This window comes from Pezoporus occidentalis, unplaced genomic scaffold (assembly GCF_034315485.1).
Source record: "Pezoporus occidentalis ecotype Australia unplaced genomic scaffold, CSIRO_AGI_Poc_V1 ctg102, whole genome shotgun sequence".
Lineage (NCBI taxonomy): Eukaryota > Metazoa > Chordata > Aves > Psittaciformes > Psittacidae > Pezoporus > Pezoporus occidentalis.
This window is the reverse complement of record NW_026912801.1, coordinates 946,994-962,918: the sequence shown is the minus strand read 5'-3', so window position 1 is coordinate 962,918 and position 15,925 is coordinate 946,994. Positions and strand designations below refer to the sequence as shown.

Here is a 15,925-nt window from a genome sequence, read left to right as displayed (position 1 = left end):
AGCAAAGCCAGCAGTAAATCTCCCCGCTCCCACCACGCACCCCAATAAACCTGTCTTTAAGGCCGCTATAAAGGGAATAAAACTCCCAAGCAGGAGCTGGTTGCGTTGGCAGTGGCTCGCATGCAGAGAGAGCATCAATGCGATGCAAGGCAGGGGGAGAGGAGCTGCTCCTGCAGCCCAGGGGGGCTGGGATGGATGGCAGGCATCGGGCCGGCCCCACAAACACACGGGAAGGCAGAATAGCAACAAGAACTCTCCTTTAATAGCTGGATTGACCTGAGGGTTTGTTCTGAGCGAGGGAGGCTCGGTTCCCACTGCCGGGATGGGGCTCCCTGCCTCTCCTGGAAAACCTCCAGCCGTTTGTCAAGGGAAGAGTTCAAAACAGGGCAGATGCTCCCTACAAACCCATTCTCCCACCTCCACGCCAAGGGATGGGGACGGGAGCGCCCCGGCCCTGCCCTCGCTGCCCCACTCGTGCAGTAGAAAAATAGAGCTGATTTAAATCCTCCTTTTTTCCTCCTGGAGTTTTCTTCTCTCTGGGAATAAGGACTGGGGGTGGCTCTGGGCTTTCGGCCTGCGCATGGGTTTCTATCGAGATCAAGAGTTAAAAGCCAGTCGTTCAATACCTAACTCTAGAAAAGGCTGCGTACAATATATGGCTTTTGCACCTACATCCAAAGGGGACTTGCAGGCTGGAAGGAGGTGGGGGCGAAGCCAGGGCAGGGATGGGCTGGGAAGGTGGCACAGGGAGGGGACATGGCTGGGGACCACATGCAGCACTGCACAAAGCCAGCCTGGCATGGGGCATCTTCCCGATGCCCACGGGGATCCTTTGGTTTCTCCTGCTTGGCAGCAGGGACCCGTTTTGGGATGGGGTTTGGCCGGAGGGACACCTAAAAGCCCAGCCCCAGGATGTGCAGGGTTTGAAGCAGCTGAGCTGCAGCACGGACCCCACTTGGAGCCCCCAAAACTGCTCCTGGCTTGTGAGCTTCTGAAGTGAGGACTTGTGGGTCCCATAAGCTCTTCTGTCCAGGGCCAACATCTCCCTCTTGAGCAACACCCACATGCATAGGGGTGGCTGCCACCCCACAGGTGGGGGGTCACGGCCCCCCTCTGGACACTGGGGCTGGAGCAGCAGCACTGTCTGGAACACCAGCTTCATCCCAGGGATTCCCCATCCCCAGGGTGCCCATGGAGCCAAGGGACTGTGCAGGTAGGACACAGCCACCTCCCCAGCACAGCCTTCCCCATTCCCATAACCTCTGACCAGATCCACGGAGCATCACCCACATGGTACCGACCCCCTGGTCTCTCCTTCCAATGGGATCCATGCAGGGATGAGCTGCATCCTTCCAGGGCTGGCCAATGAGCGAGGGGAGTTTGGGGATGCCCACTGCCATAGGATGCATCAGGCACTGCCCGAGCAATGCAGCATCCCCCCCAGCCAGCCCGAGGGGACAAAGCACCCTTTGCATTGCCAAGGAGGGCTGCAGCAGGAGCGGGAATGCCGCAGCAAGGAAAGCACCCGCATCCCCTTGGGTCCACATCGGCGTCGCCCAAGCAAGCTCAGCGATGGTTTGGGACCATTCGTCGCTCATGCAGGGAGTTGATCGACAGCTAACAGCAGCAAATGGAGCATTAAAAGAGAAGCCACCCACTGGGTGGAACAGGCAGAGGCCGGGAAGACCGAGCCTTTCCTTGCCGCGCAGGGTCGGGTCCCCCCGCCGCGGTCAGCATCATCTCGGATAGTAATCCTCAGGGACCCCCGAGAGATTGCGGAGCTTCAGAGCCGTGTCCACCGTCCGGATGTAGCCACTGATCACCTTCCTCATCTCGGGGGTGTAAGGGTCGTACTCCAGCTTCCTCAAACCGGAGCGCTTGAAGTTGCCATCCTTCTGGCCCTCGACGCAGAGCAGCCGGTCCTCGCAGGCAGCGATGCCCAGGAGCCCCACCATCCGCTGCAGCTGCACGAACAGGTCCCGTTTCAGGTCCTCAAAGTGCACCACCAGCACCTTCTTGCCGTAGCGCAGCCAGTCCAGGGTGTGGGTCGCCCACCACGGTGCGTAATTCGCCACGAACTCCGGCCACTCTGGGAGGACAGGGTTAATGGCAGGGTTAATGGCAGGGTTAATGGCAGTGGGGTGTCCCCCGTGGCCTCCCGCACCCCAGGGCTGAGCCCTTGCTGTTCTCCATGTTTAACCATGCCAAGTGCAAGGTTAAGAGAAGGGATTCAGAGCAGCCCTGCGGAGAAGGACTTGGGGGTGTTGGTCGATGAGAAAATGAACATGAGCTGGCTTCAGTGTGTGCTCACAGCCCAGAAACCAACCGTGTCCTGGGCTGCATCAGAAGGAGCGTGACCAGCAGGGCGAAGGAGGTGATCCTGCCCCTCTGCTCTGCTCTTGTGAGACCTCACCTGGAGCATTGTGTGCAGTTCTGGTGTCCTCAACATAAAAAGGACATGGAACTGTTGGAACAAGTCCAGAGGAGGCCACGAGGATGATCAGGGGCTGGAGCACCTCCTGTATGAAGACAGGCTGAGAAAGTTGGGGCTGTTCAGCCTGGAGAAGAGAAGGCTGCGTGGAGACCTCAGAGCAGCTTCCAGTGTCTGAAAGGGGGCCTATAGGGATGCTGAGGAGGGACTCTTCATTAGGGACTGTAGTGAAAGGACAAGGGGTAATGGGTTAAAACTTAAACAGGAGAAGTTTAGATTGGATCTAAGGAGGAAATTCTTTCCTGTAAGGGTGGTGAGGCACTGGAATGGGTTGCCCAGGGAGGTTGTGAATGCTCCATCCCTGGCAGTGTTCAAGACCAGGTTGAACAAACCTTGGGTGATATGGTTTAGCGTAAGGTGTCCCTGCCCATGGCAGGGGGGTTGGAACTGGATGATCTTAAGGTCCTTTCCAGCCCTAACTATTCTATGATTCTATCCTCCTCCCTGACTGATCCCCCCATAGCAATCAGGTGGTAAAAGGGATACCGAACATCAATAATAAACCACAACTCTCCACGGAAGCGCCGCTCGCATCCATCTTGTGGTTCGTAAAAGCTCTGGGTACCTGCCTCTTCCTCTTGTCCTCCCCACACAAGTGATGCCTGATTAATAGCCTGGCTGTACCTAATTCCCCGCAGAATCATTAAACACAGTATCTGTTTCATTAAACACACACAGGACAATCCACCTTGTGTAATCATGGCACATAAAACTGCTTTGGAACCGCTCCAGGGACAGCGTAAAGTTAATGTCATGGAACCAAACAGGGCTTCACGGTGCCTGTGGGCTCCACATGGGGCTGGGAATGGGGGGGGGAGGAAAATCTACCCCTTTTCCCTGGCCCAGCACTAGCATCTGTGGGTGAGGATGAGGATTTTTCCCTAAATTCATCCCAAATTAGCTCCTGGGAGAAGGAAGTGGTTTGGAGATTGGGGTTCCAGGGAGCAAGGGGCTGTCTGCAGGGCAGGATGGGGACGGCAGCCCCGTGCCCCTGTCTTCATTACCCACCTTTAATCACTTTTTGCCCTCTGGATGATGTGTTTAACATCACACCCGGCACTAAATGCAACCCCGACGCAAAGGACCTGTCCCCATTGAGTGTTCACTTCCCACACTGGGAGGAGGGCAGGGTGGGTGCTGATGGTCCCAAGGGACACCTAGTTCCATGCTCAGGGTCCTCCATAAAGTCAGTGAAATGGGGGTCTTTCTTTGCCACCTTCTTGATGCCAAACCGCAGCTCTCAGCATCCCTCCCAGCCAGATAAAACCCTCAAGCGATGGAAAAGCTCCATCTTCCCCGGCAAGCTGTTCCAATGGCGAATTAACCTGACAATTAACCCATCAGCTAATTACACTGTACAGCCTCTGGAAAGAATCCGGTCGTGTATTTTGATGTGGATCCAAATTGGATCATGCAGGGTGAAGGGAAGGGGCCCCTCTGCCTGGCCCACCCCTTCCCTCAGGGGTATGAGGCATGGAGCAGGCATGGGGGGGGATTGGAAGCTCAGGAAGGTTCCCAGGATGAGGGATCCTCATGGATTTCCCCCTCTGCAATCTGCAGTTGTGCTTTGGGATGCAGCAGATGGGGATAAAGCCCACCTAAAGGCTCGTAACCCACCACAACAGGGGGCAATGCCAACCCAGGGACCTGCCACGGGAGAAAACCCACTGAGGAAGCAGTGGGACGTGTCCCTTCCCTGGTTTTAAGGGATGGGATTGATGGGCAGAGTGGAAGTGGGTCGTCTCCGGCGCTGCAAGCGCATGGCGATAACGAAATCCAGGCACATAACAGCAACAACAGCAAAAGCTCCCCTTAAATAAACTCGGAATTAAGGGTAGCAGATGTTCAATCAAGCTAAATATTTTAACTCTTTCCAATGAAGCCAATTCCACAACAGCAATTTGTAAATTGCTGTAATTAACAAGCCTCCATCGTAGGCCTGTGCATGGGAAAGGTAGCGCCTCCGGAGCAGCTGGCGCACAGAAACAACACCCCGACACCCCCTTGTCCATAGGGTCATGGATGCTGTTCTGCTTCTAACCTCTTCTGACCTGCCCAGCCAAGGGGTGGCCTTGAAAAGCTGCCTCAAAGAAGGGGCAGTTTGGGTCCTTGGGCTCCTGCCCATCAATTCCCTCCCCACTGGCACCAGGATGCTGTCAGACTCGTGTCCCTGGGCAATGCCACCTCCTGGCTGCTGCTCTTGCGACCTAACGCAGCACTGACCAGCCAAGCATCCCCAATTCCCCATCCCATCCCATCCCACCTCAGCCGTGCCAGGTGATGCTGAGGTTGTGCTACAAGATGGACATGGGGCCCCCAGCATAAGAAGGATGTGGAGCTGTTGGAGCAAGTCCAGAGGAGGCCATGGGGATGCTGCAAGGGCTGGAGCAGCTCTGCTCTGGAGCCAGGCTGAGAGAGCTGGGCTGGGGCAGCCTGGAGAAGAGAAGGCTCCTGAAGGGGAGACCTGAGAGCAGCTCCAGTGCCTGAAGGGGCTGCAGGAAAGCTGGAGAGGGGCTTGGGACAAGGGATGTAGGGACAGGCCAAGGGGAATGGCTTTAACCTGCCAGAGGGGAGACTGAGATGAGCTCTTAGGCAGAAGCTGCTCCCTGTGAGGGTGCTGAGGCACTGGAATGGGCTGCCCAAAGCTTTAAGTTCCCTTCAACCCAAACCACTCTGGGATTCTATGATCCTCTAACAGGGACACCCCAAAAAGGTTCCCATGGGAGCCAAGCCCTACCTTTGCCCTTCCAGTGGGCATGGGCAGCGAAGCCGATGTGCCCCCCGTATTTGCGGTTGAACTCAGCCATGAGCGCCTTGTAGGGGTTTCGGATGAGCAGGATGGCCGAGTCGAAGGATTCGATCTCCTTCTGGCCACTCTCATGGGTTTTGATGCAGATCGTCCTCCCGCTTCGCCAGTGGTCCCTCTCGCCCTTGAACCCTGCCGGGACAGAGCGAGTGAGACGTGGCCAGTGCTGATGGGGATAAAAACCAGGGAAAGGGAATGATGGAGGAACTCCAGGCTGTAAAATACGGCCGGATAAAAGCAGGTGGGGCTTCAGGTAGAATCTGCATCCCTCTCCCGAACGGAGTATAAAGGGGAAAAACCCTCCTGCTCATGGGGCTGCAGATGAGCACAGGGCTGTGGTGATGCCATGGGGGGGTCCCACAGAGGGGACCGCATCCCCTGTGTCTCCAGATGGAGTCTCAGGGCTGAGCTCAGCATCATTCCCATCCCCCTTGTACTCCTGGCAAAGCAGAACCTCCCAGGCTAGCCGGGAATGGTGTGTTGGCAGAGCCAAGGGGGAAGATAAGCTGGAAGTGGCTGTATTACAGCAACTAGAGATGTGTTGCCTATGGTGTTAGATCAACAGGGTTTTGGGGTTATCCTGGGTACAGACCCCACCAGCTACATGGGCACCCCAGGTACAGATCCCAGGCAAGGAGGATTTCCTCTTAGAGCTGCAAAAGGAGAAGGAAAAGCAGAAGAAACCTTCAACATCTACAATAAAACTATTGTAAATGGCTATAAAATGGGAAACCGGTGTTTTCCCTCCCCCTTGCAGTATGGTGGGTTATTAGGAGGAGCTGGTTTCTGCCTCTAAAAGCTTCATGCCTGCCTCGAGCTTTGTTTTTGGCTTTAAGCTCATCCTTGATGCTTGGTCCCATCATCCTTTTCTTGGGGTAAAAACCACAAGAATTGCCTCATTTGCCTGGATCAGGGTCACCCCAGTCCCTCTTCTAGAAAATTCCAATCCCCACGGTGGGTTACAAACCACCAGCATCATGGAGAACCCCCAAACTGGCCCCTGCCAAGGTTAGTGGGCATCACAGGGAGGTTATGGACAGTGCACACACGACATCAGGTCCCTCCGATACCCTTTGTACCAGGACACACACATCCCAAACCATCCCATGAAGCAGCATCAGTGGTACCCGGCTCCATATGGACCCAAGGGATGGCACCAGGACCTTCTCCCAGCTCAGGTGGGACCGGTGCACCCCCGGCAGCAACATCCCCCTCACCTTTGTTGTAGAGAGACCCATCGAAGTAGTAGCTGCCCGTGTAGAAGCCGGTGGCCAGCTCGATGAGGTGCCGTGCCCAAGTGTTGCCGGCGCCAGGGAAGCTGGCCAGGGCCACCAACTGCTTGGCACGGGTCGGGAGAAACCTCCTGTCCATGCAGCGGTTGTCTGCAGTGGGAACAGGCACGTCAGGGGTGGACAAACATCATGGATAAGCAGCGTGCTTATCCCACAGAGATATCCTGCTTCCTTACGGCTCCTGCCTCCTGGGAAGATGCTGGGGCAGGATGGGAGCAGGTGGAAGCTATAGGGAAAGGCGCCCTGCCTAAAGCACGTGGGATGCTCCTGAAGACCCCAAAAAAAGCCTTAAACACCCCAAAAAGTCCTAAAGAAGAGAGCAGGAGGTGCTCTGCCCTTACCAGCTGCTTGCTGCCTGCGTGATTAGGGAAGAGTGAGTAACACGGGTGCGTTTGCCAAGCAATATTCCTGCTTTTTATATCAACGAATGCACAAGTGTTTCCAGCACGGCCTCGGATGCCAAAGCAGGGATCGTGTTGAGACGGAGCTGCTCTGAAGCAAAACCACCCGAATTTGGGTCCTCACTTGCTCCTTTCCTCTCCCAGCAACAGGTTTCCCCTTGCTCTGTGCTTCCCTGTTCCTACTGGTCCCACTGCCTGCAGGGCAGTGCCCATTCTACACAGCTATGCATTCCTATCCATAGGAACCCATTCCACACAGCTTCCCAAGGCTTTTCAGCCTGCTCACAGCTCTTTTCCCCCCATGGGTTTCCATGGAGCTTGTCCCCTTTGTCCAGCAAAGCCCCAGTGTGCTCAGCACCGGCCGCAGGCTCCGGCATGCCGGGTACCACCAGCGACAAGGAGGGACAAGCACCGGCAAGGAGGGATGCTGCCGGAGGCAGATGGCAAAGTGCTGTACCCTGCAGCTGAGTCAGGCAGTAATTAAAGCTGTTTGTTCAGGGGAGGATTGATTTCCCAGGAAATTAAAATAAATGCTAATCCTTAATGAAAGCCAAACGGATGCCGCAAGCTCGCGCTCCCTTTCTGTCGGCATTCCTGGGAAAGGGGATGGAAAACTGGTGCCAGCCCCCATACCGGAGCGATCCCTGCGGGGCGGGTGAGCCCGGCACCACCTCACCTTGCACTTGGGTCTGGTACACGAGGAGGTACTCGGAGGTGCCGCAGCTCTCGAACTCCTCGCCGGCGCATCTCTGGGCGCAGAGCTGCTCGTCCTCGCGCTCGTGCAGCGTGAAGAGCGTGGTGGGGAAGCCGCAGCGGCACAAGGTCCCGGCCAGTGCTGACAGCGGGTACTCCTGCGGGGATGGGCAGAGGGAGGGCAGCCAGAAGCATCCTCATCCCCTGCAGCACACCCTTCCTCTGCCCCCATCTGCGCTGCCCCGCAGCCAGGGGTGGCTTGCTGCATCCTTTGAACTGGTTGCTGCATCCTTTGAAAGGTTGCTGCATCCTTTGAAAGGTTGCTGCATCCTTTGAAAGGTTGCTGCATCCTTTGAAAGGTTGCTGCATCCTTTGAAAGGTTGCTGCATCCTTTGAAAGGTTGCTGCATCCTTTGAAAGGTTGCTGCATCCTTTGAACTGGCTGCTGCATCCTTTGAAAGGTTGCTGCATCCTTTGAACTGGCTGCTGCATCCTTTGAACTGGCTGCTGCATCCTTTGAACTGACTGCTGCATCCTTTGAACTGGCTGCTGCATCCTTTGAACTGACTGCTGCATCCTTTGAACTGGCTGCTGCATCCTTTGAACTGACTGCTGCATCCTTTGAGAGGTTGCTGCATCCTTTGAACTGACTGCTGCATCCTTTGAACTGGCTGCTGCATCCTTTGAACTGGCTGCTGCATCCTTTGAACTGGCTGCTGCATCCTTTGAACTGGCTGCTGCATCCTTTGAACTGGCTCCTGCATCCTTTGAACTGGCTCCTGCATCCTTTGAACTGGCTCCTGCATCCTTCAAGATGACTGCAGCACCCTTGCACAAGCAGCTCGTTGCAGACCCCCAAAAGCACCTGAGCCCCAGCTTTGCCAAGGCACTGGTGGAGGCACACCGTCCATGAGTTTCCCACTCACACTGAGGTTACTAAGAGCCATCAGACAGCCCCATGGAAGCCTCGCTGATGTTTCCAAGCCCATTTGGCAGCTGGCAGGTGATTTACCACCGGCAATGCCGGGTTAATTGAGGGGCTCTGGTTATTTACACCTCTCTGTGCTGAGCTCTCCCAGCAGTGATGGGAAAGTGGAGCCAGTGATGGAGCAGCCGCTTGTGTTTAACTGCTGTGATGGTTTATCCCATCAACACGCAAAAATTCCATCAAAGAGGCAGCAAAGGGAGGACATGAGCATCCTTCACCTGATAATTTAGCTAATTCTAATTAATAAACACTCCAGCAATGACCACTGGCAGCCTTTCCCCTCCCTGCTTATGGCACCGCACCGCAGGAGCAAAGTGCCCTGCAGCATCCCTGGAGCAGAGCAGGACCCCATGATGCTCCTGCCTGCTGAGGGGCAGAGCCATGGGGAGCAGGCAGGGCAGGCAGCGGGTGCTGCCACTGCAGGGACCTTCAGTCCAGTCCCTCCCCATGGCAGGGACACAGACAACCGATCTGATCCTCTGTAATCTGCATACACATAATTACGGCACTAAATCAGATTAAAAGTCACGCAGCATGGCCCTTTCAGATGACTATTTAGATGATTAAGCTTTTGACCTGCACCCCTGGTACCTTCTCAGTGCAGAAGTCCACGCACTTGTCCACTGACATGTTCAGCATGAGCTGGCTGACGGGCAGGGCGATGGAGACGTTGTCTGGCTGGCGGAAGCACCCCCGAAATATCGCACTGCCGTCTGCAAGGGAGAAGGACCAGGGCATCACTGAGAGCGATGCTGGTCCAGCCACGAGGCTGCACCACAAAAGCGATGCCGCTGCCACCCTGTGCGCCCCGGTGTCCCCATCCCCATCATCTCAATCATCCTGCACATCCTCTCCATCAGCACAGCGCTGCTTTCCCCCAGCTCTCATCACCCTCTGGCTGTGACTCAACACTTGCTAACAAGGCTGCTTACAGTGCAAAACCAGAGAGAAAGCCCCGGCAGCAAAGTCGGGTTTATTCATTCCTCCCTATTTTTATCACCTCGGTGATCCCAGGCTGCAGGAGGGATGGAGCCAACAGGGAGAGCAGGGCTGGGTCTGGCCTCATCCACCCTGCACTGGTGCCCTGAGGGTTCCCATCCTGAATCCTCACCCATCACTGCGTTTACCCAGGCACCCTCAACCTCTCTCCTCTACTACTTCACTGCGTGCCTACTGGTGGGAGCTCTGAACTCCTTCCCATTGCTTGGGAACGAGGGAAGAAAAGCAGCAAATGTGGGTAATTATAACGCTGCCTAATTGGGAGCCAAATGAGTGCCACTGATGGGGAGCACCCTCAGCTCCCTCCGGCGCTCCCGCGCATCCTTCATCCCGCAGCCAGCTCTGCCGGCAGCACCCACTGAACACAATGATGGTCCATCCGGGAAGCACTCTTCATCCAAAGTCCCCCCAAATGCCCTGAAAACCACCTTCAAACCACCTCTCTCAAGCCACAACCTGGCTCACACCGCACAGATTCCAGGGCTGTGCAGGGAGCTGCATCCATGGCTCCCACTTACATCTCCGGGCGGACTCCTGGGCCAGCTCCAGGCGATAGATGGAGAGGCGATTGACCCCACCGCACGTGTTGCTCCTCTCCCCCTTGCATTCCATGTTGCACTCAGACTCGCTGGTGTTGGATGCCTGGATCTTGTGCCCGCAGTAGCACTCGGCACCGAATTCCAGCCCTGCATAGAGGTATCCCCTGGGAAGAGGGAGATGAGGGGTGCTCAGCACATCCCCAGGCAGCCCCCTGGAGCCATGGGGTTTTGCAGGAGCATCCCTGCTGCAGCAGGCTCACACTTTGATCTGGAAACAGCATTGAATCCCAAGGATGCTTTGTTGGATTAGATGATCATTTTAGGTCCATTCCTACTGGAAATATTCTTTTCTATCCCATCCTATTCTAATCCCATCCTCTTCTGCTCTGTCCTATCCTATTCTGCTGGCACAGACCATGGTAAGCGCACATCCTGCATCTAACAGTGGGGAAAGGAGAAAGCTCCTGCAGCAAGGAATCCGTGTGTCTCCCCAGGTGCTCATGGACTCCCTGTGCCAGCAGAGGAGGCTGTTTTCGGTGGGGGCCACTGCTTTGGTGGATGGAAGTGCTCGAGGATGCCCCAGCACCAAACCGGAGCCCTGACAGTGCCCTTCCCATGTGTGTGGGGATCGATGGAGACGTGGTGCCTGTCCTACCGCTCGGCACAGTTGTCCTGGCAACGGAAGACTGTCATCTTCTTGTAGTCAAAGAAGGACATGCCGCGCAGCGTTCGCCGGCGAGTGTTGTCCACATAGCAGCCGATGTATCTTGCTGGGGACAGAGGAGAGGAGAGGGGGGTAAGAGCCAGCCAGGGATGAGCCCCCTAATCCCCACCCTCCTCTTTGGATTCTTCCCTAATGGGGATACACAGCTTGGCTTGCTTTAGAAACACGAGCTCTGGGTGCAACAGGCCCCTGGAAGGGCTACAAACACCCACTATGGATAGAAAGGATGCTGTGGATCTGCACCAGCGCTTCTCCTCTCTGTCCATCTTCCTTCCCAGCAGCTTCGATGCTGAGCAAAGTGGCTCCAAAAAGAGATCAGTTACATGGTAAAATAACCCATCTCCTCCACTCTGCCACGGCAGCAACACAGGATGGAGAAATACAGTCAGGGTAGGAGCAGAGGTGAGGGCCCTGCTCTGCTCAAGAGTGAAGCGATGGCTCTAGGCAAGCACGGAGACTACCCCGTGTCTCTCCTTCTATCTCCATGTCTCCATCACACACCAGATCATAACAGTGGAGCGTCTCCCCATGTGCCCCTTCAATACCAAACCACACTATGGGGCAAAACCTCTCACCTCCCGCTTGCATTTTGCATCTGGGGGGGTCCCTGACCCAACTTCCATGCGTACACCCCATCGATGGCGTGCCCCACACGTGCTCCCCACCACCGGCACTGCAAACCACCACCCCTAAGCCAGCCTGGGGGCAAGGGGAGGAGGAGGAACTTGAAGCCCCACAGAGTCACAGCTCATTGCTCTCAATTACTCTCAGCATAAGGTGGCATTTCCGCCGCGCTGAGCAGGTTTGTGCAGGTCCAGCTCATCTCGGCCCTGACGGATCCAAGCACTGCAGGATCACTCCAGTCATCGGCACGGGGCTGGTGACTGATGCGCATTACCTTCAGCCCACTGCGCTTGACATATGCGTGCTGCGACTTATTGGGAAGGCAACTGGAATAATTAGGGAGATACGAGGACAGAAGTGAAGGAGGAGTGAGGAGGGGGAGCTGCTGGGGTGGGTTAGGCACTGAGTGCTGAGCAGCGAGAGGAGACATCCAGGAGAGGACCAGAGATGGATGTGGCAGAGAGGAAGCGATTGCTGGGCATTGCCAGGGGCTGGTGCTTGCTCCCCAGGGTTCACCATCCAAAATGACCCCTGATCTGAGGCAGGAGATGCACCTTTGCATGGGGATGTGGAGGAGCTGAAGCCGTTCCCTGGCAGACAGGGCTGCCCTTGACTGTGCCTTAGCCTGACCTTGGGGCTCCAGCAGTGCAGCCAGGAGGAGGAGGAGGAAGAGGAGGAGGAGGGAGGCACATCACCCTGTGAAGCCAGAGCCGCACATCACACTAAACCAGAGCTGAGTTCGGAAGCAGTATTCCCTGCGGAATGACTTCACGTGGCAAAGCCTCCACAGCCGCCTCGTTAATCCGGCCCCTGCTTAATTACCAGCATCGTTAAAACCTGCTGGCTCCTGCGTGACTGCCCAGGGAAGCAGGGGGGCACTTCGGAGGGGAGCAGGGCTCCGCACCCATCCCTGAGGCTCTGCCAGCCCCATGGGCACGCCGGGTGCATGGAGCTCAGGGGAATTCCTTAGGGAATTCCTCTGCACCATCTGCCTGATGCTCGCGTGGTGGCACCGCATCCCCTGCAGCTGCCAGGTCTGCGCTGGCTCCCATCACCCACTGAGCTGCCCACACTGAGCCTTCCCAGCAGGAGTCAGCAGGGACAAAGATGATGTTCCCAGGCAAACTGTGAGGCAGTGATGCCCGAGCCCAGCATCCCTTCCCCATCCCTTGCAGCTCGCACTGGGGCTGGGCATACAGAGGCGGTGGTGCTGGTGGAGGTTAATCGTGGTGGACACGTCACATATGGCTGAGGATAGGAGCACTGCTTGGGGTTCTCATGGTGACTGACAGCTCGGGCTCATGAACCAGCTGGTGAGGAGTCACTAAACATCAATTTGTATTAATGGAGCAAAGCAGCCTCAGAACCTCCCCCCGGGGACCCCTCGGCATGGGGGCACAGCGGGAAACCCGCTTTCATCTCGTTTTAGCATGAGAAAGTCCCTTAAGCACCACAAACCAGTCTTCCTCCTGCTTCCAAGCCTGGGCCATGCATCTTGCCTGGGGGGAACATCAGCACCGACCTGCTGCATGGGGCTGGTGGTTGAGGATGAGCCCCCCCCCCGCCCCGTGCACTGGGACCAAGCCTGGCTCAGTGTGGTGACCCCCATGGCACCCCCAATTTGCCACAGGATTGGGGGGTTCCCTCCTTCTCCCTGAGCCATACACCCCCTGCTCCATCAAGGGTCCAGGGAACTGCAGCTCCCAGCCTGGGATGCCCAAGGAATTGCCTGCGCCAAGCCCCATGGGGAAGCTCCAGAGCAATGGACACCAGGGTTCCCCAGGAGACGGCATCCTCCCACCAGAGACTTCACCCCCCCTTGGGCTCAGGAGAGGGGAATGAGCAGAGGCAGGCAGTGAAGAGCCTGGCAGCATCCCAACCCCTTTCCAGCAGCTCCTGCTCCCAGTTCCTTCCTGAGCCAGCACAGAGGGGATGCAGGGTGCATTCGGGTGAGGTTCACTGGCACTGGGTGCTTGTGGGTACCAGGGAAGGGAGGCGATGTGCTGAATACCCACTGGGATGCAGAAGCCCTGATGGGCAGCTCTGAGCCACCCGAGTTCTGCTGCCTTCAGGATAAATGAATGTCATCTTAGAAATCAATGAGAACTCCCACGTTCGCTCATCCTTGCTCATTAATAACAGCCCTGCTCAGGGATCAAGGCAGGGATCTCCTGGCTTGAAAAGCCACAGCCCAGCCCTGCCTGCACATCACTGCCCACAAGGCAATCGCAGCCAGTCCCTGCCTGATCCCCCTGCAACGCAAAGAGGCCCCAGATCTGGGGTTAGCGGTCACTGGGGCCAACTGAATTCAACCGCAGTTTGGCCTATGGCACTGCCAAGGGATGGAATGAAGACAGGGTCTTCCCAGCTGGCACCCCCAAAAGTGCCCGTCCCACCAAGGTGCACCTCAAAGCTTGATCATAGAATCATAGCATAGGGTTGGAAAGAACCTTAAGATCATCCAGTTCCAACTCCCCTGCCATGGGCAGGGACACAAGTGGGAAAGAAAACCAAAGGGGGATTATTGCCATTGGGGAAAGGAGGAAGGAGGGGAAGGAGAGAGAACATTCCTGGGAACATCCTCTGGACCAGCAGTCTCCAAAGCGGGGTGCTGCGCCCCAGGGGATGCGCAGGGCAGCCCATGGGATGCGGGAAGAAAATCTCAGTGCTCGAGTAGCATGTGCATTTAGTGCATAAGTAAATACATACACATTTATGGGGGCACCTGCTCAGAAATTCATTCCTAGGGGTGCACAACCAAACCGACTGGAGACCATAGCCCCAGTGCATGAGGCTTTCCCTGGGAGAGGCCAGGAGGGACCAGGCACCTCAAGACCAGGCTGGATGGAGCCTGCTCTAGTGGAAGGTGTCCCTGCCCGTGGCAGGGGTTGGAACTGGATGAGCTTTAAGGTCCCTTCCAACCCAAACCATTCCATGGCTCTGTGAGCCCCTCACAGCGCATCCCCAGCCCTTACCTCTGTCCTCCTCCTTCTCACGGCCGCTCCTGCTCCTGATCGCTCGGCTCCGGGCGCTGCCGTAGTCTCCACCTTTGCTCCTCTCCACGGGCTCCTTGGAGGTGCTTTTGAACCAGGGTCCGTGCCTCCGGCCCCGCTCCGGCACCGTCACCGCCGCCTTGAAGCCGCGGCTGAGCTGCATCACCCCCAGGTAGGGCAGCCCCGGCCCCTCGCCGGTCCCGGTGCCGCGCTGGTTCCCGGTCACCGTGGACTCCCCGGCAAAGCCTGAATGCAGGAAAACCAAGCTCCCGGCTGCCAAATAGAGAGCCAGCAGCGTGAAGAACCGCACGGGCTTCCGCCGAAAGTACCGCTGGAGTTTTACCAGCAACTTGGCCATAGCGTCTTCATCCCTCCCGCGGGGAGCTGCTCTCCGGCCACAGGGATGCTCCAAAGGAGGGGTTTGACCCTCCTTGGGTTGGGCTTGGCTCCTTGGTTGCCCCGAAAGCGTTGGTTGCAGGGTGAGTTATGGCCCAGCCCTACACGGGCTGGGGAAGGCGGTGAGGGTGGATTTGCAGTCCCCTCTTGCAGTGCACAGAGGGGTTCTTCGGCGTTGTCCTAGGTTTATTCTCCGCCGGGCAAAGCCCCCCGGCTGTGCCCCCGGGCTGCGGCTGACGGAGGGATCATGTTAAGGGAATGGAGGGTTTGAAGGGGGTTTGAAAGCCGATCAGCTCCTCGCCCGCTCGCCGCCGTTCCGCTCGGCAGCACAGCACCGGCTCCAGCGAGCATCTCCCTAATGGAAACGGCACCGGTGCCCTTTCAGACGAAGAATAGAAAGTCCCTGGACGCACCCCGGGGCCTGAGACGCTGACTGGGACCCTTTGTCTGAGGAAGCCCCATTCATCTCACTCCCAGGGCAAGAAACCTCCACCTGCAAGGCAAAGGGAAAGGTGCACTTGGGAAAGCACCGCAGGATCGCAGTGCCCGTCCCTCCATGGGGTGAGGAAGGGCCTGCAGGGACAGGCCAAGGGGAACGGCTTTAACCTGCCAGAGGGGAGACTGAGATGAGCTCTGAGGCAGAAGCTCTTCCCTGGGAGGGTGCTGAGGCGCTGGCACAGGGTGCCCAGAGAAGCTGTGGCTGCCCCATCCCTGGAAGTGCTCAAGGACACAGGGGCTTGGAGCAAGCTGCTCCAGTGGAAGGGGTCCCTGGATGGGCTTTAAGGTCCCTTCCAACCCAAACCAGGCTGGGATTCTATGACGAGCTGTGCACACGCACATAGGGCTGGAGCCCCCACAGAAGCACATTGTCCCCATGCCATCCCCAGCATGGCTCTCCCATGGACCAGGATCTTCTCCCTCAGGTGGATTCTTCTCCTCCAAACCCTCCAGCTACGGAGGACACCACCACCACCCCAGGT

The 15,925-nt window shown here is 57.0% G+C and overlaps 1 protein-coding gene across 1 annotated transcript; it reads right to left on the bottom strand.

The window, feature by feature from the left end:
- Nucleotides 1-240: 240 nt before the first annotated feature.
- On the bottom strand, nucleotides 241-15,234 carry WSCD2 (WSC domain containing 2). Its single transcript, XM_062615087.1, has 8 exons — nucleotides 14,532-15,234; nucleotides 10,864-10,978; nucleotides 10,188-10,372; nucleotides 9,262-9,383; nucleotides 7,667-7,841; nucleotides 6,515-6,679; nucleotides 5,229-5,429; nucleotides 241-2,089 (listed from the first exon to the last, which is right to left on the bottom strand). Exons 1-8 carry the CDS (start codon nucleotides 14,905-14,907, stop codon nucleotides 1,737-1,739), a joined length of 1,692 nt encoding a protein of 563 aa, XP_062471071.1. The 5' UTR covers nucleotides 14,908-15,234; the 3' UTR covers nucleotides 241-1,736.
- Nucleotides 15,235-15,925: the final 691 nt, after the last annotated feature.

Bases quoted from the DNA above. Each gene is read 5' to 3' on its own strand.
- WSCD2 (XM_062615087.1), bottom strand. From the start codon at position 14,907: ATGGCCAAGTTGCTGGTAAAACTCCAGCGGTACTTTCGGCGGAAGCCC. The intron at 6,680-7,666 runs GTGAGGTGGTGC...TTCCCACTGCAG, and splicing joins GTACCAGACCCAAGTGCAAG to ACAACCGCTGCATGGACAGG. The intron at 2,090-5,228 runs GTAGGGCTTGGC...CTGTCCTCCCAG, and splicing joins TGCCCACTGGAAGGGCAAAG to AGTGGCCGGAGTTCGTGGCG.